At 50.3% G+C, this 26182-nt stretch overlaps 3 protein-coding genes across 4 annotated transcripts in view; 1 reads left to right on the top strand and 2 right to left on the bottom strand.

Annotated features, from left to right (window-relative positions):
• Positions 1-5748, top strand: part of thap7 (THAP domain containing 7) — a gene marked incomplete at its 5' end in the record, with an annotated part of 10818 nt that extends 5070 nt beyond the window's left edge. The window contains 6 exons of the mRNA XM_041237516.1: positions 2557-2635; positions 3013-3168; positions 3288-3428; positions 4595-4635; positions 4961-5410; positions 5564-5748. Of these exons, the coding sequence (XP_041093450.1) occupies positions 2557-2635; positions 3013-3168; positions 3288-3428; positions 4595-4635; positions 4961-5410; positions 5564-5748 (1052 nt within the window). The remainder of the gene's footprint in view (positions 1-2556; positions 2636-3012; positions 3169-3287; positions 3429-4594; positions 4636-4960; positions 5411-5563) is intronic.
• A 3274-nt stretch (positions 5749-9022) lies between these two features.
• Positions 9023-13994, bottom strand: chmp2a (charged multivesicular body protein 2A). 2 transcript variants are annotated; one of them, XM_041237708.1, is made up of 6 exons: positions 13842-13994; positions 12571-12784; positions 10284-10463; positions 9598-9728; positions 9386-9447; positions 9023-9172 (listed from the first exon to the last, which is right to left on the bottom strand). In XM_041237708.1, exons 2-6 carry the CDS (start codon positions 12736-12738, stop codon positions 9051-9053), a joined length of 663 nt encoding a protein of 220 aa, XP_041093642.1. In that variant the 5' UTR covers positions 12739-12784; positions 13842-13994; the 3' UTR covers positions 9023-9050. The 2 variants fall into 2 exon arrangements, with proteins under 2 accessions (XP_041093642.1, XP_041093641.1); XM_041237707.1 differs by having other exon boundaries at positions 9025-9172; positions 12571-12745; positions 13842-13992.
• A 2819-nt stretch (positions 13995-16813) lies between these two features.
• ube2m (ubiquitin conjugating enzyme E2 M) lies at positions 16814-21744 on the bottom strand. The gene is made up of 6 exons (XM_041237720.1): positions 21267-21744; positions 19660-19754; positions 18911-18949; positions 18655-18758; positions 17653-17716; positions 16814-16987 (listed from the first exon to the last, which is right to left on the bottom strand). The coding sequence occupies exons 1-6, from the start codon at positions 21379-21381 to the stop codon at positions 16847-16849; spliced, it is 558 nt and encodes a 185-aa protein (XP_041093654.1). The 5' UTR covers positions 21382-21744; the 3' UTR covers positions 16814-16846.
• Positions 21745-26182: the final 4438 nt, after the last annotated feature.

Here is a 26182-nt window from a genome sequence, read left to right as displayed (position 1 = left end):
ATCTCCGCACAGGATAGTTTGAGAATCGGGTGATTGACAGGCATTGAAAGAGTCGGGTGGTTTTGTTTCTGATCTCCGCACAGGATAGTTTGAGAATCGGGTGATTGACAGGCATTGAAAGAGTCGGGTGGTTTTGTTTCTGATCTCCGCACAGGATAGTTTGAGAATCGGGTGATTGACAGGCATTGAAAGAGTCGGGTGGTTTTGTTTCTGATCTCCGCACAGGATAGTTTGAGAATCGGGTGATTGACAGGCATTGAAAGAGTCGGGTGGTTTTGTTTCTGATCTCCGCACAGGATAGTTTGAGAATCGGGTGATTGACAGGCATTGAAAGAGTCGGGTGGTTTTGTTTCTGATCTCCGCACAGGATAGTTTGAGAATCGGGTGATTGACAGGCATTGAAAGAGTCGGGTGGTTTTGTTTCTGATCTCCGCACAGGATAGTTTGAGAATCGGGTGATTGACAGGCATTGAAAGAGTCGGGTGGTTTTGTTTCTGATCTCCGCACAGGATAGTTTGAGAATCGGGTGATTGACAGGCATTGAAAGAGTCGGGTGGTTTTGTTTCTGATCTCCGCACAGGATAGTTTGAGAATCGGGTGATTGACAGGCATTGAAAGAGTCGGGTGGTTTTGTTTCTGATCTCCGCACAGGATAGTTTGAGAATCGGGTGATTGACAGGCATTGAAAGAGTCGGGTGGTTTTGTTTCTGATCTCCGCACAGGATAGTTTGAGAATCGGGTGATTGACAGGCATTGAAAGAGTCGGGTGGTTTTGTTTCTGATCTCCGCACAGGATAGTTTGAGAATCGGGTGATTGACAGGCATTGAAAGAGTCGGGTGGTTTTGTTTCTGATCTCCGCACAGGATAGTTTGAGAATCGGGTGATTGACAGGCATTGAAAGAGTCGGGTGGTTTTGTTTCTGATCTCCGCACAGGATAGTTTGAGAATCGGGTGATTGACAGGCATTGAAAGAGTCGGGTGGTTTTGTTTCTGATCTCCGCACAGGATAGTTTGAGAATCGGGTGATTGACAGGCATTGAAAGAGTCGGGTGGTTTTGTTTCTGATCTCCGCACAGGATAGTTTGAGAATCGGGTGATTGACAGGCATTGAAAGAGTCGGGTGGTTTTGTTTCTGATCTCCGCACAGGATAGTTTGAGAATCGGGTGATTGACAGGCATTGAAAGAGTCGGGTGGTTTTGTTTCTGATCTCCGCACAGGATAGTTTGAGAATCGGGTGATTGACAGGCATTGAAAGAGTCGGGTGGTTTTGTTTCTGATCTCCGCACAGGATAGTTTGAGAATCGGGTGATTGACAGGCATTGAAAGAGTCGGGTGGTTTTGTTTCTGATCTCCGCACAGGATAGTTTGAGATTCGGGTGATTGACAGGCATTGAAAGAGTCGGGTGGTTTTGTTTCTGATCTCCGCACAGGATAGTTTGAGAATCGGGTGATTGACAGGCATTGAAAGAGTCGGGTGGTTTTGTTTCTGATCTCCGCACAGGATAGTTTGAGAATCGGGTGATTGACAGGCATTGAAAGAGTCGGGTGGTTTTGTTTCTGATCTCCGCACAGGATAGTTTGAGAATCGGGTGATTGACAGGCATTGAAAGAGTCGGGTGGTTTTGTTTCTGATCTCCGCACAGGATAGTTTGAGAATCGGGTGATTGACAGGCATTGAAAGAGTCGGGTGGTTTTGTTTCTGATCTCCGCACAGGATAGTTTGAGAATCGGGTGATTGACAGGCATTGAAAGAGTCGGGTGGTTTTGTTTCTGATCTCCGCACAGGATAGTTTGAGAATCGGGTGATTGACAGGCATTGAAAGAGTCGGGTGGTTTTGTTTCTGATCTCCGCACAGGATAGTTTGAGAATCGGGTGATTGACAGGCATTGAAAGAGTCGGGTGGTTTTGTTTCTGATCTCCGCACAGGATAGTTTGAGAATCGGGTGATTGACAGGCATTGAAAGAGTCGGGTGGTTTTGTTTCTGATCTCCGCACAGGATAGTTTGAGAATCGGGTGATTGACAGGCATTGAAAGAGTCGGGTGGTTTTGTTTCTGATCTCCGCACAGGATAGTTTGAGAATCGGGTGATTGACAGGCATTGAAAGAGTCGGGTGGTTTTGTTTCTGATCTCCGCACAGGATAGTTTGAGAATCGGGTGATTGACAGGCATTGAAAGAGTCGGGTGGTTTTGTTTCTGATCTCCGCACAGGATAGTTTGAGAATCGGGTGATTGACAGGCATTGAAAGAGTCGGGTGGTTTTGTTTCTGATCTCCGCACAGGATAGTTTGAGAATCGGGTGATTGACAGGCATTGAAAGAGTCGGGTGGTTTTGTTTCTGATCTCCGCACAGGATAGTTTGAGAATCGGGTGATTGACAGGCATTGAAAGAGTCGGGTGGTTTTGTTTCTGATCTCCGCACAGGATAGTTTGAGAATCGGGTGATTGACAGGCATTGAAAGAGTCGGGTGGTTTTGTTTCTGATCTCCGCACAGGATAGTTTGAGAATCGGGTGATTGACAGGCATTGAAAGAGTTGGATGGTTTTGTTTCAGGATGCCGAGACAGGCTAGCTGCGGGGTGCAAATCCAGAGACACCCGAGAAACCAGGAGAGGAGGAACAACCTTCCACAGGTGAGAGAGAGAGAGAGAGAGAGAGAGGAGAGGGGAGAGAGAGAGAGGGGAGGAGAGAGAGAGAGAGAGAGGAGAGAGAGAGAGGAGAGGGAGAGGAGAGAGAGGGGAGAGGGAGAGAGAGGGAGGAGGGAGAGGGAGAGGAGAGAGAGAGAGAGAGAGAAGAGAGAGGAGAGGGGGGAGAGAGGAGAGGGGAGGAGAGAGGAGAGAGAGAGAGATGAGGAGAGGAGAGAGAGGGGAGAGAGGAGAGGACCCTACCCTCCCTCTCTAGGGAGTGAGAGGAGAGGGGAGGAAGGAGAGGGGAGAGGGAGCGAGCCTCTCTCTTTGTGGCTGTGTGTGTGTGTGTGTGCGTGCTCGTCAGTGGTTCCTGTGTTTCCTAGGTTACCGAAGCGTGGTAATCCACGGCGCACACTGTGGCTCTTGAGCTGTCGTCGCACGGACCCTCAGGGGAACGGCATGTGGGATCCACAGTCCCAGTTCATCTACTTCTGCTCCAAACACTTCAGCAAGGACTGCTTCGAGCTGGTGGGGACCAGGTAACACAGAGCGCGTGTGTGTGTGTGTGTGCGTGTGTGCGTGTGCATTGTAGAATTGCTATTTAGTATTGTACCCCCCCCCCCCCCCCCCCCCCCCCCCCCCCCCCCCCCCCCCCCAGTGGATACCACAGACTGAAGGACGAAGCCCTGCCCACAATCTTTGAACCATTCTCCAAACTGAGACGAGCAGCCCGCAGCAAGAGAGCAAGCAAGAGGAGAGGAGAGGAGAGAGACACACCAGCCTGGCTACCACAGAGAGGGTGAGAGGAGAGAGAGAGGAGAGGAGAGAGACACACCAGCCTGGCTACCACAGAGAGGGTGAGAGGAGAGAGAGAGAGAGAGAGAGAGAGAGAGACTGGGTGAGAGGAGAGGAGAGGGATAGATCCAGACCAGCCTGGGACGCACAGAGAGGGTGAGAGAGAGAGACTAGAGAGAGATAGAGATGGTGAAGACACACACCAGCCTGGCTACCACAGAGAGGGTGAGAGGAGAGAGGACCGAGGAGTCTAGAGACACACGGAGCCACCAGCCTGGCTACCCACAGAGAGGGTGAGGTGATGAGATAGAGAGAGAGAGGAGAGGAGAGAGACACACCAGCCTGGCTACCACAGAGAGGGGGAGAGGAGAGAGAGAGAGAGGAGACAGAGAGGGAGGACACACCAGCCTGCTACCACAGAGAGGGTGAGAGGAGAGTAGAGAGGAGAGGAGAGAGACACACCAGCCTGGCTACCACAGAGAGGGTGAGTCGGATGAGGTAGGAGAGAGACACACCTCCTGGCTACCACAGAGAGGGTGAGAGATAGGTAGGAGGAGAGGATAGAGACTCTCCCAGAGACCACCCCCTACCCCGAATGGTTGAGAGAGGAGAGAGAGAGAGAGAGAGAGCCTGGAGAGAGGAGAGAGGAGAGAGGAGAGAGAGAGTGTGTGAGACCAGAGCTCTTCCCAGAGAGGTGAGAGGAGAGAGATGGAGAGAGAGATGACCAACCACCAGCTGGCTCCACAGGTCGAGGATGTGAGAGGGAGCCTCCCTCTCTCAACACACACCCTACCTCTCTACCACAGAGAGGGTGACACACATCCTCCTGCTAACCACAGAGAGTTGGTATAGAGGTAGAGAGGAGAGGAGTGTGAGAGGAGAGGAGAACACAGAGAGGTAGGAGGAGAGAGAGAGAGAGAGGGGAGAGAGAGCCTGGAGACAGAGAGGGAGAGGAGAGAGAGAGAGAGGAGCTACCACAGAGAGGGAGAGAGGAGAGAGAGAGAGGAGGAGAGAGAGAGAGAGAGAGAGAGACACACCAGCCTGGCTACCACAGAGAGAGGAGAGAGAGAGAGAGAGAGGAGAGAGAGAGAGGAGAGTCTGCCTGACCCAGATCATCCCCCTAGATTTCTCTCAGCCCTCTCCTCACCCTGGAAAACCTCGTTCTCCAAGCTCAGCAATAGAGCCTCTCTCAACCCAGAGCCAGGGGTATGGTGAGAGAGGGGGAGAGAGAGGAGGAGAGAGAGAGGAGGAGGAGGAGGAAGGAGGGGGGGCAGGGCCTGAGGGAGGCTGGATCCCAGATGCCCCAGAGCAGCAGCCGGGAGAACCGAGAGACCTTCCACCAATCACAGAAAGAGCCGGCTTCCTACGAGGGGCGGGACTTATTAGAGGCAGCAGGAGGGTGGCCCCGGAGAGGACCTAGGGTCTACGGGGTCTCCCGGCGTCGGCCCGAGGGGCCAGGTCACAGGGTAGCGGTCCTACGAGGGCCGAAGGAGAGGCCCTGAAGGGTCTCCGTCGTCCTCCGCGGGGGCCCCCCAGAGCCCCCGCCCCGGTCTCGGGGTCGTCCCCCTCCCCGGCTACACCCCCGCCCCGGTCTCGTCTTGGGTCGTCCCCCTGCGGGGGCTACGCCCCCCGCCCCAATCTCGTCTTGGGGTCCCCCTCCTCGGTCGCGCCCCCGACCCAGAACGAGCTTGCTGCCAGAAGATGAGGAGGGGGAGGGGGAGGGGGAGGAGCCTGCCCGTCCAGCCTCTCCCTCGATCTACATGGCCCGCCTGCCCCCCCCTCCCGGCTCCTACATCGCCCGGGAGCACAGCTACGGGGTGCAGAGCCCACTGTGCTGGAGAGCCCGTGCCGAGGCGGCCCGCGAGGGGCTGGAACGAGCCCACAGGCAGCTGGCAGCCGCCCGCCGCAGGGAGCTGAGGCTCCGACACAGGCTGGCCGTGCTGCTGCAGGAGAGGCGGAGCGGGGGGAAGGAGGAGGGAGGGGAGCGCCCTCCTCTCCTCCTCCCCTCCCCTCGTCCTCCTGGAGAGGAGCCCCCTCAAGGGGGCCTCCCCCCCCCCGTGCCGGTACCGTCCCTCCGTCCACAAATATGACCTCCCCCGGGCTGCGACGGCCCCTCGCGTTTTTGCGGTCCCGAAAAAGCCGACCCGGGGCTTCCTCGCGACCCCCAAACTTCTGTGGGGAGGGGCCAGACTGGGGGGGAGGGGCCGGGAGACCCCGGCCCGAAGCCCCCCCCGATCTCGGGGGGGCTAGACGCTGAAGCAGCATCTGCAGGTGTTTTAGACGAGCTCGTCAGTGACTCTCGTCGACGTCGAGCAGTCCACTGAGGAGGGGTGAGGGGGGGGGGGGGGGGGGGGGGGGGGGGGGGTGTAACCCCCCATGGGTCTGTGAGGGGGGGACACTCCCCCCTGTGATATCTCGACACTTCATAAGTACAAATGATCGATTGTAAAGCTCGGGTTGTTTTCTGGGTTAAAATCTGTAAATTACTGACTTGTTTTTTTTATATATATATAATAATCATTGTAATCTGTAACACACGCTAGAATCTGCATGTTCTGCGGTTCGGCGAGTTACTGAGTTCTTCACACAGACGTCTTCTTTTTTGTAAGCGCTGCTCACAAGCTGTGTTCAATAAAACGATTTCCTGAAACACCACGGAATGGAGCTGCTTGTCATTTTATTGAGTGCGCACACTGTCACTGCAAACCTCGAAATCCCTTCTCTCGCCTCTTACTGGCTTTATTAACAGGATCACTGGCCCCTCCCTTTAAAGGAGCGCTGACCATCTTTAAAATCCATTCTCTCACCTCTTATTAGCTTTATTAACAGGATCACTGGCCCCTCCCTTTAAAGGAGCGCTGACCATCTTTAAAATCCATTCTCTCACCTCTTATTAGCTTTATTAACAGGATCACTGGCCCCTCCCTTTAAAGGAGCGCTGACCATCTTTAAAATCCATTCTCTCACCTCTTATTAGCTTTATTAACAGGATCACTGGCCCCTCCCTTTAAAGGAGCGCTGACCATCTTTAAAATCCATTCTCTCACCTCTTATTAGCTTTATTAACAGGATCACTGACCCCTCCCTTTAAAGGATGCTGACCATCTTTAAAATCCATTCTCTCACCTCTTATTGCTTTATTACTGTGTGCCGTGTCACTTCCTGTTCTGTAGGTCACACGGACAGACGGTAAAGTGGAGAATCTTTTTTTTCTACCTCTTATTAGCTTTAAAAGGATCACTTTAAGGATAGGATCAGAGCTTTATTAACAAACTGGCCCCTCTTTAAAGGAGCGCTGACCATCTTTAAAATATTCTCTCACCTCTTATTAGCTTTATTAACAGGATCACTGGCCCCTCCCTTTAAAGGAGCGCTGACCATCTTTAAAATCCATTCTCTCACCTCTTATTAGCTTTATTAACAGGATCACTGGCCCCTCCCTTTAAAGGAGCGCTGACCATCTTTAAAATCCATTCTCTCACCTCTTATTAGCTTTATTAACAGGATCACTGGCCCCTCCCTTTAAAGGAGCGCTGACCATCTTTAAAATCCATTCTCTCACCTCTTATTAGCTTTATTAACAGGATCGCTGGCCCCTCCCTTTAAAGGAGCGCTGACCATCTTTAAAATCCATTCTCTCACCTCTTATTAGCTTTATTAACAGGATCACTGGCCCCTCCCTTTAAAGGAGCGCTGACCATCTTTAAAATCCCTTCTCTCGCCTCTTACTGGCTTTATTAACAGGATCCCCCTCCCTTTAGATGTTTCAGTTAAAATTAACTATGGAGCTGCTACTGTGTGCCGTGTCACTTCCTGTTCTGTAGGTCACACGGACAGACGGTAAAGTGGAGAATCTTTTTTTTAAATAAAAGGACTTAATGATAGGACAGAGAAACTCAAAATAAACCTAAGAAATTTTATTGGGGAAAAAAAAAAAAAATTCTAACAGCCCAGTTTTAAATCTGTGCTTTAACAAGACCCCCCCCCCCTTTTTCAAGCCCCCACAACCTAAGAAGCTGAGGGAATAACGGACAGAACGGGGACAGTTGGAATGTTAAAAAAAGCGCTGCCCATCTTTAAAATCCATTCAGCTCACAGCTCTACAATAAGCTGTGTGTTGCGTGCGATCCCCCCCCCCCCAAAACAAGCCCCCAACGCATTCTGCCCTGCGATTAGGAACCAGCGCTGCTACAGAGCTGAGATGCACACCATATAGGAAAGAAATATCACACCTGAAGCTACAGCCCAAGCCCAGCAACATAGTTCACTCAATAAGTGTGTGCAATTGTGTGCGTGCGTGGGAGACGCACACACACGCATTAGCGTTCTGTTTTCAGGAGCTGAGAAATTCAGCAGCTTTCACTGGACTCTATGAAGCTGAGGGAGTTCATCCTATGTAGAGGGGGTGCAATTCAATATGTTAACAAGGGAACATTATTCAGCAGCTTTCACTGGACTCTATGAAGCTGAGGGAGTTCATTCTATATAGAGGGGGTGCAATTCAATATGTTAACAAGGGAACATTATTCAGCAGCTTTCACTGGACTCTATGAAGCTGAGGGAGTTCATTCTATATAGAGGGGGTGCATTCAATTCAATATGTTAACAAGGGAACATTATTCAGCAGCTTTCACTGGACTCTATGAAGCTGAGGGAGTTCATTCTATATAGAGGGGGTGCAATTCAATATGAGAACAAGGGAACATTATTCAGCAGCTTTCACTGGACTCTATGAAGCTGAGGGAGTTCATTCTATATAGAGGGGGTGCAATTCAATATGTTAACAAGGGAACATTATTCAGCAGCTTTCACTGGACTCTATGAAGCTGAGGGAGTTCATTCTATATAGAGGGGGTGCAATTCAATATGTTAACAAGGGAACATTATTCAGCAGCTTTCACTGGACTCTATGAAGCTGAGGGAGTTCATTCTATATAGAGGGGGTGCAATTCAATATGAGAACAAGGGAACATTATTCAGCAGCTTTCACTGGACTCTATGAAGCTGAGGGAGTTCATTCTATATAGAGGGGGTGCAATTCAATATGTTAACAAGGGAACATTATTCAGCAGCTTTCACTGGACTCTATGAAGCTGAGGGAGTTCATTCTATATAGAGGGGGTGCAATTCAATATTCAGCAGCTTTCACTGGACTCTATGAAGCTGAGGGAGTTCATTCTATATAGAGGGGGTGCAATTCAAATCCCCTCCAGTTCGCTACCCCCCTCCCTCTCTCCCGCTCCAGTTCTCCACCCCCCTCCCTCTCTCCCGATCCAGTTCTCCACCCCCCTCCCTCTCTCCCGATCCAGTTCTCCACCCCCCTCCCTCTCTCCCGATCCAGTTCTCCACCCCCCTCCCTCTCTCCCGATCCAGTTCTCCACCCCCCTCCCTCTCTCCCGATCCAGTTCTCCACCCCCCTCCCTCTCTCCCGATCCAGTTCTCCACCCCCCTCCCTCTCTCCCGATCCAGTTCTCCACCCCCCTCCCTCTCTCCCGATCCAGTTCTCCACCCCCCTCCCTCTCTCCCGATCCAGTTCTCCACCCCCCTCCCTCTCTCCCGATCCAGTTCTCCACCCCCCTCCCTCTCTCCCGATCCAGTTCTCCACCCCCCTCCCTCTCCCTCTCTCTCAGTCTCTTCTCAGGTTGTTCAGTCTCTCCTCCAGATCGGCGTCGGCATCTGCCAGGGTTGGCGTCGGCTCTGCTTTCTTCCCGGTCTGCACTGAGAGTTTGCCCCCGGTGGACGGGAGGTCTAGAGGCAAGCAGAGAGGTCACAGTGAAGTCAGAGTGCTGTGAATACAGGAGACCACGCTGGACTGGACAAGAACCAGAGACACACACACACACACAACGCTGGACTGGACAAGAACCAGAGACACACACACACACACACACACACACACACACACACACACACACACACAACGCTGGACTGGACAAGAACCAGAGACACACACACACTTACTGGAGAGTTCGTCAGTGAGGGTCAGTCCCAGCTCATCCAGGACTTGAGAAACGACCGCATCGCTGAGGAGAGAGAGAGAGAGAGAGGGAGAGGATGAAATGAAACTCTGTGTTTCACCTGTTTTGTGACTGCACTGTAACCCAGCAAGCTGCCACAGAAACGGGCTTCACGCCCTCGAATACCCCGGAGAGCGCTCCTTCCTCCCCTCTCACCTCTCCTCCTCGTCATCCTCGTCTCCCATGGCGTCGTCGATGGCATCGTTCATCATCTCCTCCTTCATATCCATGATCTCAGCCTGCTTCTCAAACTCCATCATTATCTTCTGAATCTGAGGAAGCTTGAGCTGCAGCAACGACAGAGAGAGACTGAATCACAGAGAGACTGAATCACACACAGAGAGACTGAATCCCACACAGAGAGACTGAATCACAGAGAGAGAGAGAGACTGAATCACACAGAGAGAGACTGAATCACACAGAGAGAGACTGAATCACAGAGAGACTGAATCACACACAGAGAGAGACTGAATCACACACAGAGAGACTGAATCACACAGAGAGAGACTGAATCACACACAGAGAGACTGAATCACACACAGAGAGAGACTGAATCACACAGAGACTGAATCACACACAGAGAGACTGAATCACACACAGAGAGACTGAATCACACAGAGAGAGAATAACACACAGAGAGACTGAATCACACACAGAGAGACTGAATCACACAGAGACTGAATCACACACAGAGAGAGACAGTCACACAGAGACTGAATCACACAGAGAGAGAATAACACACAGACTGAATCACACTGCTCCCCTGTCTCTCTGCTCTCCTGTCTCTTTGCTCCCCTCTCTCTTTGTTCCCCTCTCTCTTCGCTCCCTGTCTCTTTGCTCACCTGTCTGTTCATGGTGCCCATTGCTTTGGTCACGCCCTTCATGGCCTGTGCCATGCTGTTGTTTGATTTCAGGGTCTGGATCTTCAGAGACACGGCCTGGATGTTGGCTCTCATCATGATGAACTTCTTCACGTAGTGCCGTGTGCGCACCAGATCCTTCGCCATGATCTTCACTGCGTCCTGGGAGAGGAGGGGAGAGGGGGGAGAGAGAGGAGGAGAGAGAGAGGAGAGAGGCCCCTCCCTCTCCCCCCGCGCCTTCTCTCCCCCCTCCTCTCCCTCTCCTCTCCCCCCTCCTCCCGCTCCTCTCCCTGAGAGGATCACTCATCTCCTCCCTGACTAGGAGGGGAGAGAAGGGAGATAGATAATTCTTCCCCCTCCCCCTCCTCTCTGGGGCGGGGAGAGGAGAGGGAAGAGGAGAGATGGAGGGTAGAGGAGATGGGTAGAGGGGATGGGAGAGGAGAAGGCAGAGGAGGGGGATGGGGATAGGGGGAGAGGGGAAAGGAGGAGAGAGAGAGGAGGTTCAGTTTTTCACTGTGTTATGTCTTGAATATTTTGCAGTAGAGGTCTGATTTATTACAACACACACTAGCATCACTTTTTATTTAAAAAAAGAAACCCCAATATAACAAATCTCCATTGAGAGGCCCTGACTTGGTTCGACACGCGAGACGCTTCGCGGCGCGGTCGAGTCGTTCCTGTGAAATCAGATCAGTTATATAACAGAGCCCCGAGACTCCTTCGCTGAGGCGAAGTGCGTTCTACCAGTACAGACCGATCAATGGGATAACTGGTTTCCACTGTCTATCTGTCCCTCTGCAGCGAAACGTGCTCAAGATCTTCATCAGCGCTATTCTCAAACTGAAGGGCACCTACACAACAGGGCTGGGAATCAGACTCCCGCTGCACAGCGGTGTGATCCAGTCCTGCTTTCACTAGGAGTTTAATAATCAGACTCCCGCTGCACAGCGGTGTGATCCAGTCCTGCTTTCACTAGGAGTTTAATAATCAGACTCCCGCTGCACAGCGGTGTGATCCAGTCCTGCTTTCACTAGGAGTTTAATAATCAGACTCCCGCTGCACAGCGGTGTGATCCAGTCCTGCTTTCACTAGGAGTTTAATAATCAGACTCCCGCTGCACAGCGGTGTGATCCAGTCCTGCTTTCCTAGGAGTTTAATAATCAGACTGCTGCACAGCAGTGTGATCCAGTCCTGCTTTCACTAGGAGTTTAATAATCAGACTCCCGCTGCACAGCGGTGTGATCCAGTCCTGCTTTCACTAGGAGTTTAATAATCAGACTCCCGCTGCACAGCAGTGTGATCCAGTCCTGCTTTCACTAGGAGTTTAATAATCAGACTCCCGCTGCACAGCGGTGTGATCCAGTCCTGCTTTCACTAGGAGTCAGACTCCCGCTGCACATCAGTGTGATCCAGTCCTGCTAGGAGTTTAATAATCAGACTCCCGCTGCACAGCAGTGTGATCCAGTCCTGCTTTCACTAGGAGTTTAATAATCAGACTCCCGCTGCTGCACAGCTAGGAGTTTAATAATCAGACTGCTGATCCAGTCCTGTCCTGCTTTCACTAGGAGTTTAATAATCAGACTCCCGCTGCACAGCAGTGTGATCCAGTCCTGCTTTCACTAGGAGTTTAATAATCAGACTCCCGCTGCACAGCAGTGTGATCCAGTCCTGCTTTCACTAGGAGTTTAATAATCAGACTCCCGCTGCACAGCAGTGTGATCCAGTCCTGCTTTCACTAGGAGTTTAATAATCAGACTCCCGCTGCACAGCGGTGTGATCCAGTCCTGCTTTCACTAGGAGTTTAATAATCAGACTCCCGCTGCACAGCAGTGTGATCCAGTCCTGCTTTCACTAGGAGTTTAATAATCAGAGCACAGCAGTGTGATCCAGTCCTGCTTTCACTAGGAGTTTAATAATCAGACTCCCGCTGCACAGCAGTGTGATCCAGTCCTGCTTTCACTAGGAGTTTAATAATCAGACTCCCGCTGCACAGCGGTGTGATCCAGTCCTGCTTTCACTAGGAGTTTAATAATCAGACTCCCGCTGCACAGCGGTGTGATCCAGTCCTGCTTTCACTAGGAGTTTAATAATCAGACACACCTGAGCTTGTTAGCTAGACACACTGGGGGCTGATGCCAGTGAAGCCTGGACTGGGTGACAGTGCTGTGCAGTGGGAGTCTGATTCCCCTCCCTGTGGATCTCGGTCAGGGTGCAGTCCGGTCTCTCCCGCTGCGCAGCGGTGTGATCCAGTCCTGGTTCAGGGTCTCACCATCTGGCCCTGCTTGGCCATCTTCTTGATGTCGGCGATGATCTTCTTCTCCTGCTGCTCCAGTCTCTGCCTCTCCCTATCCAAGTCTCGCATGGCTCTGGTCAGCGCTCGCTGGTTCTGCCTCAGCATCTCCTCCGGGGTCTTCCTCTTTCCAAACAAGAAGTCCATGACTGCCCTGGAGAGAGACACGGGACAGGGGGACAGGGGGGTCAGACTGGAGAGAGAGAGAGACACGGGACAGGGGGACAGGGGGGGAGACTGGAGAGAGAGAGAGAGAGAGACACGGGACAGGGGGACAGGGGGGTCAGACTGGAGAGAGAGAGGGGGGGAGAGAGAGAGGGGGGAGGAGAGAGAGGAGAGAGAGGGGGGAGAGAGAGAGGAGGAGAGAGGGGAGAAAGAGGAGGAGAGAGATGCATGTTTGATAACCCGTGTCGCATCTCCTCCTGAAATGTGTGTTTTTAGGGTTTAAAGACACACACACACGCGTCTCTGTTATTAATAACTGATCCCACAACCCGGCTTTCGAGCCTGAACTGGCTGAGCTCTTCTTCTTATTATTATTATTATTAATTGCGATTAATTATTATTATTATTATTATTATAATTGCGATTATTATGTGTTTTGCTGGTATATTACAGCATTGGGAGCAGCCCCGGGATCGGATCGGGTCAGAATAACTGGGTTTTATATTATTATTATTATTATTATTATTATTATTATATTATTATTACTGTGTAACACAGTTTTTGTTCCTGGGTAGTAAGTGTTATTTCCTAATTGCTTATGCCTCAAAAGTATAGAAAATGGCTATTATTCCCCACAAACTTTGCTTTTGTGACCAGGACAGTGATATTTCGTATTTACAGTATAATCGTAAATCTCGAAAAACCACTCACTTCTAAATCTTTTGTAGTCATCTTTGTATTACTTTAGTATAAATACATGTTAATTTGGATTCATATGTTGTTTTTTTCTGACTTTATGTGAACGAAGAGCCACAAATTCACTCGTTTTCTCATTGGAAATAGGTAAATTTCAAAATATCACTGTCCTGGTCACAAAAGCAAAGTCTGTGGGGGAATAAAAGCCATTTTCTATACTTTTGAGGCATAAGCAATTAGGAAATAACACTTACTACCCAGGAACACAAAGACAATCAGTGGTTACACGCTGCTATTAGTATTATTATTGCTGGTATTGTTGGTATTATTATTGCTGGGATTGCTGAAGCACGCTGTGTTTTGCTGGGATATAAGAGCAAGCTTCTCACCTGCCAGGTTGTTTCGGAGAGGTTTCTCGGGCTCGTCGTGTCTTTATTTTTATTATTTCTCTGTTTGATTTTCTGGTTTATTTTTCTGATTAGTTTCCTCCTCAGGCTTCCTGCTTGTGCGTGCTGCTCCCCGTGACGTCAGCGACGCTTGCCCTCACGCAGGGTGACGTGTTCCCAAGTCATGTGATGCAACAGGAGAGTGGGCGTGGGCGTGGGAGTGGGAGTGGGGGGTGATATTAACTCCTGTGAAAACGCAGCTGTGGGGACACCCCCACTCTGTAAAGGAGCTTTTGCTGGGAGGGGGGGACACCCCCACTCTGTAAAGGAGCTTTTGCTGGGGGGGGCACCCCCACTCTGGGACACCCCCACTCTGTAAAAGAGCTTTTGCTGGGGGGGGGGACACCTCCACTCTGTAAAAGAGCTTTTGCTGGGGGGGGGGGACACCCCCACTCTGTAAAAGAGCTTTTTAAGAACCGAACCTGCCTTTAACAAAGATCTGGTTTGTTGTGGAGTATCAGCCTGTGAGTTTCATCTGACTGGAGTTAGAAATATAAAAAATACAGAGAGAGTCAATGAGAAGAGCCCACATGCACAGGAACACAAACCCGTGCGTGTGTGTGTGTCACTGTGTGTGTCTCAGTGTGTCTGTGTGTGTCACTGTGTGTGTCTCAGTGTTTATGTGTGTCTGTGTGTGTCACTGTGTGTGTCTCAGTGTTTATGTGTGTCTGTGTGTGTCACTGTGTGTGTCTCAGTGTTTATGTGTGTCTGTGTGTGTCACTGTATGTGTCTCAGTGTTTGTGTGTCACTGTATGTATCTCAGTGTTTGTGTTTGTGTGAGACACACACTGTGTCTGAATCAGAGAGTATATTCAGATGACACGCAATCCTCAGCCCTGCCTCCCGACAGTGCGTTCACCATCACGGTATTTATAACCGGTTTCCTTACTGGCTTTGTTAACAGGATCACTGACCCCTCCCTTTAAAGGAGCGCTGACCATCTTTAAAATCCATTCTCTCACCTCTTATTAGCTTTATTAACAGGATCTCTCCCCCCTCTCTCTCTCTCTATATATATGTATATAAAAGAAATACACCACAGACAAAGATGCTTTTAAAAAAAAAAACCCTTTTATTATTATTATTATTTTGTATTCTTTATTATTGACAGTCAGAGCTGGGCTCTATAGAGACAATATACAAGAAGCGCTTCTTCCAAGCCATATGGGGGGGGTGCCCCTTAAACCCCGCCCCGGGGGAATGGACCAAGAGGACATGCTACTAATCCACCCCAGACTGCCTGCTCTCTCAGTCTATATATATATATATATATATATATATATATATATATATATATATATAAGACCCCTTTGCCTTATTAATCCTTTTGCAATGGCTCTGACTGTATCGCAGTTACTTCAAACGCAGCTCGATTTTATTTTTAAATTCCTAAGTGTGCGCTGCTTTGGCTGTTGAGCTCACGAGCTGCTCTGCCCTGGTTATTGTGAATCGGGACGGCCCCTGGCTATAGGACTACAGCTCCCAGCATGCCTCTGCGCCCAGCGGGCCGTGGCGAGGGATGCTGGGAGGTGTAGTTCTTTAGCTCCAGAGCGCTGGCTGTGGTACCACAGTACAAATCACTTAAACACCTCAGTGCAGCTGCAGCACAGCCAGCGCCTCTATAGAAGGGCCCCCTAGTGATGGGGCACTGTGGATCGCCGGCAATACCCGAGCTGTGCGCTAGGTGGCGCTGTCGTGGCTCCTGAACTCGCAGCGAAAGCAGCACAGGCTCATCGCTGTGAACATGGCCGATCCGAGGCAGGACTGCGGCCCGCGTGGGAACGAGGTGTTCAGTGATGAGCTTCAAACAAGAGAACGCGGGCCAGCCTGCCAGCCTCTCTGCCTGCCAGCCTGCCTGCCTCTCTGCCTGCCAGCCTGCCTGCCTCTCTGCCAGCCTGCCTGCCTGCCTGCCTGCCTGCCTGCCTGCCTGCCTGCCTGCCTGCCTGCCTGCCTGCCTCTCTGCCTGCGAGCCTGCCTGCCTCTCTGCCTGCGAGCCTGCCTGCCTCTCTGCCTGCGAGCCTGCCTGCCTCTCTGCCTGCGAGCCTGCCTCTCTGCCTGCCTGCCTGCCTGCCTTTGAAGGGCTCTCGTTAACCATTTAATTAGATTTTCTAGTTGTTACTATTCTAGGTTGTTTGGGATGTTCCGAGCGGATCTGGGTTCTGGGTTCGGTTCTCCAGCGACACCCCGGGTTCTGTAAACCTGCCAAGCCCCCCCCCCCCCCCCCCCGAGCAACGTTCCCTTGGCAACACGCCGAATCGCACGCCCCCAGATACTTAATGAAAGAAAACGAATCTAATCGTCAAACACTGAGATTCTTTTACACAGCTTCCTGCCACTCTCAGTGTCGTCTTCTCTCGGGGGGGGGGGGGGGGGGGGGGGGGGGGGGGCTGAGGTGACGGGAGATGAAAAAGTCCTCGGTACAGTTTGAAAAATATTCACGCTTTTATTTGTCAGATGGGAAGATTGCTGATGTAAACACAGCGTTGAAAACGAGACCCAACCCCCGGGAAATAGCGTCCGTCCGTCCGAGTGTGTGTGTCTCAGTGTCTGTCTGTCTGTCTCAGTCTGTCTGAGTGTGTGTGTGTCTCAGCGTCTGTCTGAGTGTGTGTGTGTGTGTGTGTCTCAGTGTCTGTCTGTCTCAGTCTGTCTGAGTGTGTGTCTCAGTCTGTCTGAGTGTGTGTGTGTGTGTCTCAGCGTCTGTCTGTCTGTCTGTCTCAGTGTCTGTCTGTGTGTCTCAGTGTCTATTTGAGTTTGTGTGTCTCAGTTTCCGTGTCTGTGTGTGTCTCAGTGTCTGTCTCTCCCCTTTCTCAATTCTCTCCCATGTTAAATTTGTCCTTGACGTCTCTTGTACTGTGACTGTGCATCCAGACCTCGCACGCTCCCTGTGTGTGTGTGTGTGTGCGTGCGTTGGTGTGTGTGTGTGTCAGTCCCCCCCCCCTGGTTCTGGTTTATTTCAGGCAGCGCTCGAAGTAGGTGGAGCCCACGTAGCCCCCCCGCAGAGACCGCTGCACGTTCTGCTCGAAGAGGCGTCTGTTGTTCTGGAGGACCTCGGCCGCTTCCTTGTTCAGAGGGTCTTCAGGGTTGGGCTCCTGGGGAAGAGAGGGGGGGGGGGGGGCAGAGGGGGGTTAATCCAGAACTTCAGCGGCACACACACAGCAAAGCTGCCATTAAACATTCAGAAATACTAAGATAACCTTAATACGTTTAGTAACTAACGACTAGGGGTCTCTCTCAGTGTCTTCAGTGTGAATTCAGTGACTCACGACTAGAAGTCTCTCTCAGTGTCTTCAGCGTGAATTCAGTGACTCGCGACTAGAAGTCTCTCTCAGTGTCTTCAGTGTGAATTCAGTGACGTTTGACTAGAAGTCTCTCTCAGTGTCTTCAGTGTGAATTCAGTGACTCGCGACTAGAAGTCTCTCTCAGTGTCTTCAGTGTGAATTCAGTGACTCACGACTAGAAGTCTCTCTCAGTGTCTTCAGTGTGAATTCAGTGACTCACGACTAGAAGTCTCTCTCAGTGTCTTCAGTGTGAATTCAGTGACTCGCGACTAGAAGTCTCTCTCAGTGTCTTCAGTGTGAATTCAGTGACTCGCGACTAGAAGTCTCTCTCAGTGTCTTCAGTGTGAATTCAGTGACTCGCGACTAGAAGTCTCTCTCAGTGTCTTCAGTGTGAATTCAGTGACTCGCGACTAGAAGTCTCTCTCAGTGTCTTCACTGTGAATTCGGTTATTGGGAAGAGAGACAGCCAGACTTACCAGGAAGAGATACTGAAGGCCGTAAATAATGGAGTTTATTGTCAGCACTGGCTTCCAATCCTCCCTAGGAAACAGAAACACAAACGAGATGCATCAGAGTAAAGCAACTGGAGAGGCTTCATCAGCGTTACTGAAACTAAACTGAGCCCAGCAGAGCAGCTCTAGTTTGGGGCTCTAGTGCCTTCATCAGCGTTACTGAAACTAAACTGAGTCCAGCAGAGCAGCTCTAGTTTGGGGCTCTAGTGCCTTCATCAGCGTTACTGAAACTAAACTGAGTCCAGCAGAGCAGCTCTAGTTTGGGGCTCTAGTGCCTTCATCAGCGTTACTGAAACTAAACTGAGTCCAGCAGAGCAGCTCTAGTTTGGGGCTCTAGTGCCTTCATCAGCGTTACTGAAACTAAACTGAGTCCAGCAGAGCAGCTCTAGTTTGGGGCTCTAGTGCCTTCATCAGCGTTACTGAAACTAAACTGAGTCCAGCAGAGCAGCTCTAGTTTGGGGCTCTAGTGCCTTCATCAGCGTTACTGAAACTAAACTGAGTCCAGCAGAGCAGCTAGTTTGGGCTCTAGTGCCTTCATCAGCGTTACTGAAACTAAACTGAGTCCAGCAGAGCAGCTCTAGTTTGGGGCTCTAGTGCCTTCATCAGCGTTATTGAAACTAAACTGAGTCCAGCAGAGCAGCTCTAGTTTGGGGCTCTAGTGCCTTCATCAGCGTTACTGAAACTAAACTGAGTCCAGCAGAGCAGCTCTAGTTTGGGGCTCTAGTGCCTTCATCAGCGTTACTGAAACTAAACTGAGTCCAGCAGAGCAGCTCTAGTTTGGGGCTCTAGTGCCTTCATCAGCGTTATTGAAACTAAACTGAGTCCAGCAGACCGGCTCTAGTTTGGGGCTCTACTGCCTTCATCAGCGTTATTGAAACTAATGTGTGTGTGTTTGAGAGATGGACAGACACAGACACAGACACACACACACACACACACACACGCTGGTCCAGGGTTAGACAGTACCGAAGGATATTGAGACAGACGTTTCCCTCAAGGTCAATGTTGGGATGGTACACCATGGTCTCACATTTCACTTTGGGGGGGTCGTGAGGGTACCCCTGTCCCACCTGGGAACAAAAACACACACATTGATATTTTCCTTAACAAACACGTCCAATCAAAGAAACTGACTTTGCAAAAGTCTATCGAAATCAATCACGTCACAAAGATTCAGCAAAACCTTTCATTGCTGACAGAGCTCTTCAAAATATCCACTTACCTTAAAACTGAACACAAATTTACCACCTTTATAGAAGCCCTGAAAAAGAGAGACAGAAGAGGATTTCAAAAAGAGGGCGGTCGTTTTAACAGCTCTGCCCTCGCCCTCACCCCTGCAGAGAGACACCAGAGGATTTCAAAAAGAGGGCGGTCGTTTTAACAGCTCTGCCCTCGTCCTCACCCCCGCAGAGAGACACCAGAGGATTTCAAAAAGAGGGCATCGTTTTAACAGCTCTGCCCTCACCCCTGCAAAGAGGGCATCATTTTTAACTGTTATAAATTTGTTTGAGCAGGGTTAGAAACTCACACTAGCCCTGCTGCTGCTGCACCCAGTCCTGGGGTTCAGAGCTCCCCTCAATGAAGTCTAGTATTATTAATATTGCAATGATCAGGAGGCAGGAGTTTGAGCAGGGTTAGAAACTCACACTAGCCCTGCTGCTGCTGCTACCCAGTCCTGGGGTTCAGAGCTCCCCTCAATGACTCACAATGATCTAGCCCTGAAACTCACACTAGCCCTGCTGCTGCTGCACCCAGTCCTGGGGTTCAGAGCTCCCCTCAATGAAGTCTAGTATTATTAATATTGCAATGATCAGGAGCCAGGAGTTTGAGCAGGGTTAGAAACTCACACTAGCCCTGCTGCTGCTGCACCCAGTCCTGGGGTTCAGAGCTCCCCTCAATGAAGTCTAGTATTATTAATATTATTATTATTATTTTTATTATTAATAATATTGAAATGATCAGGAATCTCACCTCATCCGGGCTGATGACTAGTTTGAAGTTTAAGAGGTCGTCTTGATCGGAGAAAACTATTTCGCACGTTTTTGGCAGGTTTAACTCATTTATGTCTGCGGGGGGGGGAGGGGGGACGACAAACAGAGAGACACAGAATTAAACAACGTTACTGCTAAGAAACGAGATCAACGCCGTGCACAAGAGGCGGCGATCTGGTCTCTCAATGCTGGCTTCCAATGAACCCATTCCACCCACTCTCTCTGGGCTGGGAATCAGACTCTTGTTGCACAGCAGTGTGATCCAGTCCAGGTTTTACTACCAGCTTGATCGGCTTGATTATTAAACTCCTAGTGAAAGCAGGACTGGATCTCACTGCTGTGCAGCGGGAGTCTGATTATTAAACTCCTAGTGAAAGCAGGACTGGATCTCACTGCTGTGCAGCGGGAGTCTGATTATTAAACTCCTAGTGAAAGCAGGACTGGATCACACTGCTGTGCAGCGGGAGTCTGATTATTAAACTCCTAGTGAAAGCAGGACTGGATCACACTGCTGTGCAGCGGGAGTCTGATTATTAAACTCCTAGTGAAAGCAGGACTGGATCACACTGCTGTGCAGCGGGAGTCTGATTATTAAACTCCTAGTGAAAGCAGGACTGGATCACACCGCTGTGCAGCGGGAGTCTGATTATTAAACTCCTAGTGAAAGCAGGACTGGATCACACCGCTGTGCAGCGGGAGTCTGATTATTAAACTCCTAGTGAAAGCAGGACTGGATCACACTGCTGTGCAGCGGGAGTCTGATTATTAAACTCCTAGTGAAAGCAGGACTGGATCACACCGCTGTGCAGCGGGAGTCTGATTATTAAACTCCTAGTGAAAGCAGGACTGGATCACACTGCTGTGCAGCGGGAGTCTGATTCCCAGCCCTGTAGACTCACTCTCCCTGTGTGTGTGCTGTAAACTGGGCTGTCAACGCAGCCTGCTTTCTTCAAAACACACACCCACTTTGATTGTGAAATAATGTAGCGCTAGCAGCATTATTACAGCGTGGAAAATAAAAATAATTAAACAAACCCTGTTTCGCTACAAATGCATTAGTACAACATAAACAAACTAGGCAGTAAACAAATAAGGGAGGAAACAAATATTTCTATTATGAATCTTTTTACAACAACCACGTTTTATTGAGGGGGTAGAAAATTTAAAAATAAATAGTGAAATAACCCTTTTTTTTTTTTTTTTTTTTTAAACTAAACGACTTGGATTTCAAAACAATAACAAAACCGTAAAAGATAACGATACGAGTTTAAAATCCAAGCCAGAATTAAAGTTAACTTAATTATTTAAAAAAAATGTTATATTTACATAATCTTGCTGGGGAAAAAAAAAAAAAAAGAGACAGCGAGGCCAACTGGGCCTCCGCACCCGGACACAGAGCGCCCAAACCCGGCCGCGCTCCCCGGGAAGGGTCGGGGCCTCAACCACGGCTTGCGGGCATTTGAAACCGTTACCGGGGGGGAGCAGAGACGGGATTTGCCCCTTTTTTGGACGGGAGGGGTGGGGGGGCTCTTTTAACTTGGCTCGGGGCTCGTTTTTGGGTTTTTTTTTTTTGCGTTTTGCACCCACCTTTCTGGACCCGGAGCTGCGCCGCGCTGGATTTCTTGCCCCCGCCGCCTGCGCGGCTCCCCCCGGCCGATTCCTCCTCTTTCTTCTGCTGCTTGAGGGAGAAGAGCTTGATCATGGCGCCTCTCGGCTCGGGTTGCCTGGCTGGGCCGGGGTTTGCTTGGCTGGGCTTGTTTTTGTGTGCACGGTTTCGGGAGGCACCGTAGATATCTCTCTATATCTCTCTCTATCTCTCTCTACCTCTCTCTATCTCTCTCTATCTCTCTCTCTCTATCTCTATCTCTCTCTGTCTCTCTATCTCTCTATCTTTCCCCCTCTCTCGGTTTCTCTCTGGTTTATTTTCATAGACCCCCCCTCCCAATAAACCAAAGGGAAGGGATTAATACTCTTCTAAAAAAGCAAAGCTATTTGGACACGTCTCCTCCTCCTCCTCCTCCGTTCTCTCTCTCTCTCTCTCTCTCTCTTTCTTTCTTTCTTTCTCTTTTCTGGCTTTGTCCCTCTGGCTCTCTTAAACGAAGAGACGCTTTCGGCCTGGAGGGAGAGGGAGAAGGAGAGATGGGGGGCAAATAAATTAATTTTTTTTATTTTTTTTGGGTCTAGCCAAAGACAAGTTTTCCTCTTCCCCCTTTCACTCTTGCTAAAAAATACAACTTTTGATGCCGGTTCTGTGTCAAAAAGGGGAGAATGATATATTATAATAAAAGATGGATAAAGCCTATTTCGCTTTTCTAGATAGATAGATAGAGATCTATCTATCTCTGCTCCACGGCGAGACGTACGACCCTATCCATGCTGGAGGAGGTCCTCCAGTCGCTATCCCCTGGGGGTGGGGTGGGGTGGGGTGGGGGGGTGTAACCGAATACAAAATTGTCCTTAAAACTTAAATACATTAGCTTTGTAATTAGCATACACTTGGAGACAAAGCTTGTGTGGCCGTAAACAAACTGGCTAGCCAACTTGGCCGAAATAATAATTTCTATATAGCGCCTTTTGTAGTGGAGCACCATCACAAAGCGCTTTACAAGAGGCCAGGGTGTGTGAGCCGTGCATCAGCTGCAGAGTCTCTTACAATAACGCCTCACCCCAAAGACGCAGCGCAAGGGGGTTCAGTGACTCACTCGGGGTCCCACACAGGGAGGGCTGAGCTGGGATTTGAACCTGGGTCCTGCTGGTTACAAACCTGTTTCTTTAACCACTGGACCCACACACCCTCCTCTAAAGGAAGAGTGTTTTTTTTTTTCCTGCCCAGAGATCGCCGGGGCTTCACAGCTGCTCCAAATATCTTTAACCCTTCTGACCGAGGAACGCGGAATTCCCAGAACGCAAAACGCCTTGTTTGTAACCTTTAGAAACCTTTTTAAAAACCTTTTTTTTCCAGATGAAAATGGAATTAATTTGTTAATTCGATTTATTTGTGATCAGTAGTTTTCATTCACCGCTGCCAAACGCGCTCCCGGTCTCTCCGTTAAATGAGTGGGGCTTTGAGGGGTTGGTGGAATTACCTGCCTCTGCGGGGAAGGGTCCCAGCCCAGCCTCTGATCTGAAACCGGCACCCCTGCCTCGTTCTGAACCCCCGGAGTCCCGCGATCGGTAACGAAACAGTTAACCCAGCCCAGGATCGCCCGGGCTGGTCGATAAAGCCTCCTTTCATCACTGAGAGACTTTTCGTGTTGTCTCCTGGTCTTCAAAGGCTTTGCGCTTGTTGTGTTTGAGTGCCGGGATGAATGCAGAGTCTCAGGTGTTGTTTCTGGAGGAGGCGGAGTGCCGGAGAGGAGCTGCCGGTATCTTTATCAGAGCGCGGGGCGCAGGTGGTGTGGATCAGAGAGCGCGGCTCTCAGCACTCTCCAGATACACTCCACTTCAGTCCTGGAGTGGCAGGTACTCACTGCAGTCAAGAGCCGTGACAGCGAGTTACAGTTCTCCCTGTTAACTCTGAGAAATCTGCATCCCAGTCTCTCAGCACTGACCGCTAGAGCCAGCCTCCCTCCTTCCCAGTCCCTCAGCGCTGACCACTAGAGCCAGCCTCCCTCCCTCCCAGTCTCTCAGCTCTAACCACTAGAGCCAGCCTCCCTCCCTCCCAGTCCCTCAGCTCTAACCACTAGAGCCAGCCTCCCTCCCTCCCAGTCCCTCAGCTCTAACCACTAGAGCCAGCCTCCCTCCCTCCCAGTCCCTCAGCGCTGACCACTAGAGCCAGCCTCCCTCCCTCCCAGTCCCTCAGCTCTCTAGAGCCAGCCTCCCTCTAACCACTCAGCCACCACTAGAGCCAGCCTCCCTCCCTCCCACAGACTCAGCTCTAACCACTAGAGCCAGCCTCCCTCCCAATCTCTCCCGCTCTAACCACAGCCTCCCTCCCTCCCAGTCCCTCAGCTCTAACCACTAGAGCCAGCCTCCCACAGTCTGCTCGAGATTGGGTGATCTCGGTCGGAGCTAGGGAGGTCCGAGAGTCGAGATTGGGGGTGATCTCGGTCGTAGGGAGGAGGGTCTCTGAGTCTGACCTCCACACTAGAGCCAGCCTCCCTACCTTCGCCCAGTCCCTCAGAGCGCTGACTCACTAGAGAGCTCTCCTCGGAGGGAAGTCCTCTCTCTCAGATAGGCTCTATCTCGGTCCCTAGGAGCCTATCCCTCTCCCAGAGAGGGTCTCCCTCAGCTCTGCTCTCACTAGACTGTCTCTCTCGGTCGGGGGGGAGGTCGACGAGGGTCAGAGAGTCGCCCTTGGTGATCTCTCGGTCGGGAGGGAGGGACCACTATAGGCCTCTCTCCCTCCCAGTCGAGATCCTCTCGGAGAAGGAGGGAGGAGGGTCAGAGAGTCGAGATGGTGATCTCGGTCGAGAGTGGGAGGGTCAGTCAAGAGTCCGAATGGGTGATCTCAGGAGGGTCTCTCCCTCCCAGTCCATCTCCCTTCCGTGACCCTCCCTCCTCAGATAGGCTCTAACCACTAGAGCCAGCCTCCCTCCCTCCCAGTCTCTCAGCTCTACCCACTAGAGCCAGCCTCCCTCCCTCCCTCCCAGTCTCTCAGCTCTACCCACTAGAGCCAGCTTCATTGCAATTTCTTAAAAAGGTTTTGTGATAATTTGAAAAGTCCTGATTTAAAGATCAAATGTGTTCACTTAACTATTTTCGTCAAATAAATTCAGTAAGACATTTAAAAAAAATAAAGATCAAATGATATCTTTCCATTTGTGAAATTGAGAAGGAGAGAGAGAGGAGAGAGGAGAGGAGAGGAGAGAGGAAGAGAGGGAGAGAGGAGAGAGAGAGGAGGAGGGAGAGAGAGAGGAGAGGAGAGGAGAGAGAAGAGAGAGAGGGAGAGAGAGAGAGAAGAGAGAGAGGAGAGAAGAGAGGGAGCGAGGAAAGAGAAGAGCAAGAGAGAGAGAGGGAAAGAGTGAGAGCAAGAGAGAGAAAGAGACAAAGAAAAAGGGAGAGAGAAGGAAAAAGAGAGAGAGGTGAGACAAAATACAGAGAAGATAATGAACCAGCCCCCTTCGCAAAGCACAGAGAAGATAATGAACCAGCCCCCTTCTCAAAGCACAGAGAAGATAATGAACCAGCCCCCTTCTCAAAGCACAGAGAAGATAATGAACCAGCCCCCTTCTCAAAGCACAGAGAAGATAATGAACCAGCCCCCTTCTCAAAGCACAGAGCCCCCTTCTCAAAGATAATGAACCAGCCCCCTTCTCAAAGCACAGTGAAGATAATGAACCAGCCCCCTTCTCAAAGCACAGCCCCCTTCTCAAAGCACAGAAGATAATGAACCAGCCCCCTTCTCAAAGCACAGAGAAGATAATGAACCAGCCCCCTTCTCAAAGCACAGAGAAGATAATGAACCAGCCCCCTTCTCAAAGCACAGTGATGATAATGAACCAGCCCCCTTCTCAAAGCACAGAGAAGATAATGAACCAGCCCCCTTCTCAAAGCACAGTGATGATAATGAACCAGCCCCCTTCTCAAAGCACAGAGAAGATAATGAACCAGCCCCCTTCTCAAAGCACAGTGATGATAATGAACCAGCCCTCTTCTCAAAGTGGACCGCTGTGGTAAAATCCGTGCCTGCGCTACCTCGCCCCGCCAGCAGGCGAGAACAACTTCGACACCTTACCAAATTTGAAGTATAAAAAACCTTTAAAAATGTTGCCTTTTAGCACCGTGCAGATTGACGTCGGTGCTGTCCAATAGGAAAGCGGCAGTCCAGGTCTGTGTCCAATGGGCATTGAGCTGGAGGAGGGGGGCGGGCGATACGAGGAGGGCTTATTATGGTCTTTCCCGCTCTCCCGCGCTCTCCAGGTGCGCCAGAATTTTCCTAATTAGTAAATAGAAAACAGGTGATTGCAATTAGAGTCTATCAAAAAATATTTCCACTTTGAGCCTCTTAATTGATTCTAATGCTTCTTCACCTGCTTCTCCAATTGAAAGAATTTCCTGTGCTTTCTGCCTGTTGCCTCCTGAAAATTAAACTACAGACTGCATTGCCATTCAATTAAGACATGGTTTATACCAATGCAGCTAAGAAGAGGCGAGAGAATGGATTTTAAAGATGGTCAGCGCTCCTTTAAAGGGAGGGGCCAGTGATCCTGTTAATAAAGCTAATAAGAGGTGAGAGAATGGATTTTAAAGATGGTCAGCGCTCCTTTAAAGGGAGGGGTCAGTGATCCTGTTAATAAAGCTAATAAGAGGTGAGAGAATGGATTTTAAAGATGGTCAGCGCTCCTTTAAAGGGAGGGGCCAGTGATCCTGTTAATAAAGCTAATAAGAGGTGAGAGAATGGATTTTAAAGATGGTCAGCGCTCCTTTAAAGGGAGGGGTCAGTGATCCTGTTAATAAAGCTAATAAGAGGTGAGAGAATGGATTTTAAAGATGGTCAGCGCTCCTTTAAAGGGAGGGGTCAGTGATCCTGTTAATAAAGCTAATAAGAGGTGAGAGAATGG

The sequence above is a fragment of the Polyodon spathula genome, chromosome 45 (assembly GCF_017654505.1).
Source record: "Polyodon spathula isolate WHYD16114869_AA chromosome 45, ASM1765450v1, whole genome shotgun sequence".
NCBI lineage: Eukaryota > Metazoa > Chordata > Actinopteri > Acipenseriformes > Polyodontidae > Polyodon > Polyodon spathula.
This window is presented reverse-complemented; position numbering and strand designations above follow the sequence as displayed.

What these genes read in the sequence shown, in the direction of transcription:
- chmp2a (XM_041237708.1), bottom strand. Translation starts at nt 12,738, where the DNA reads ATGGACTTCTTGTTTGGAAAGAGGAAGACCCCGGAGGAGATGCTGAGG. An exon ending in TGGCCAAGCAGGGCCAGATG is followed by an intron (nt 10,464 to 12,570) that starts GTGAGACCCTGA and finishes CTCCTCTCCCAG; the next exon opens with GACGCAGTGAAGATCATGGC. An exon ending in TGGGCACCATGAACAGACAG is followed by an intron (nt 9,729 to 10,283) that starts GTGAGCAAAGAG and finishes TCGTTGCTGCAG; the next exon opens with CTCAAGCTTCCTCAGATTCA.
- ube2m (XM_041237720.1), bottom strand. Translation starts at nt 21,381, where the DNA reads ATGATCAAGCTCTTCTCCCTCAAGCAGCAGAAGAAAGAGGAGGAATCG. An exon ending in AATTTGTGTTCAGTTTTAAG is followed by an intron (nt 18,759 to 18,910) that starts GTAAGTGGATAT and finishes TTTTGTTCCCAG; the next exon opens with GTGGGACAGGGGTACCCTCA. An exon ending in GCCTTCAGTATCTCTTCCTG is followed by an intron (nt 16,988 to 17,652) that starts GTAAGTCTGGCT and finishes TCTCTTCCCCAG; the next exon opens with GAGCCCAACCCTGAAGACCC.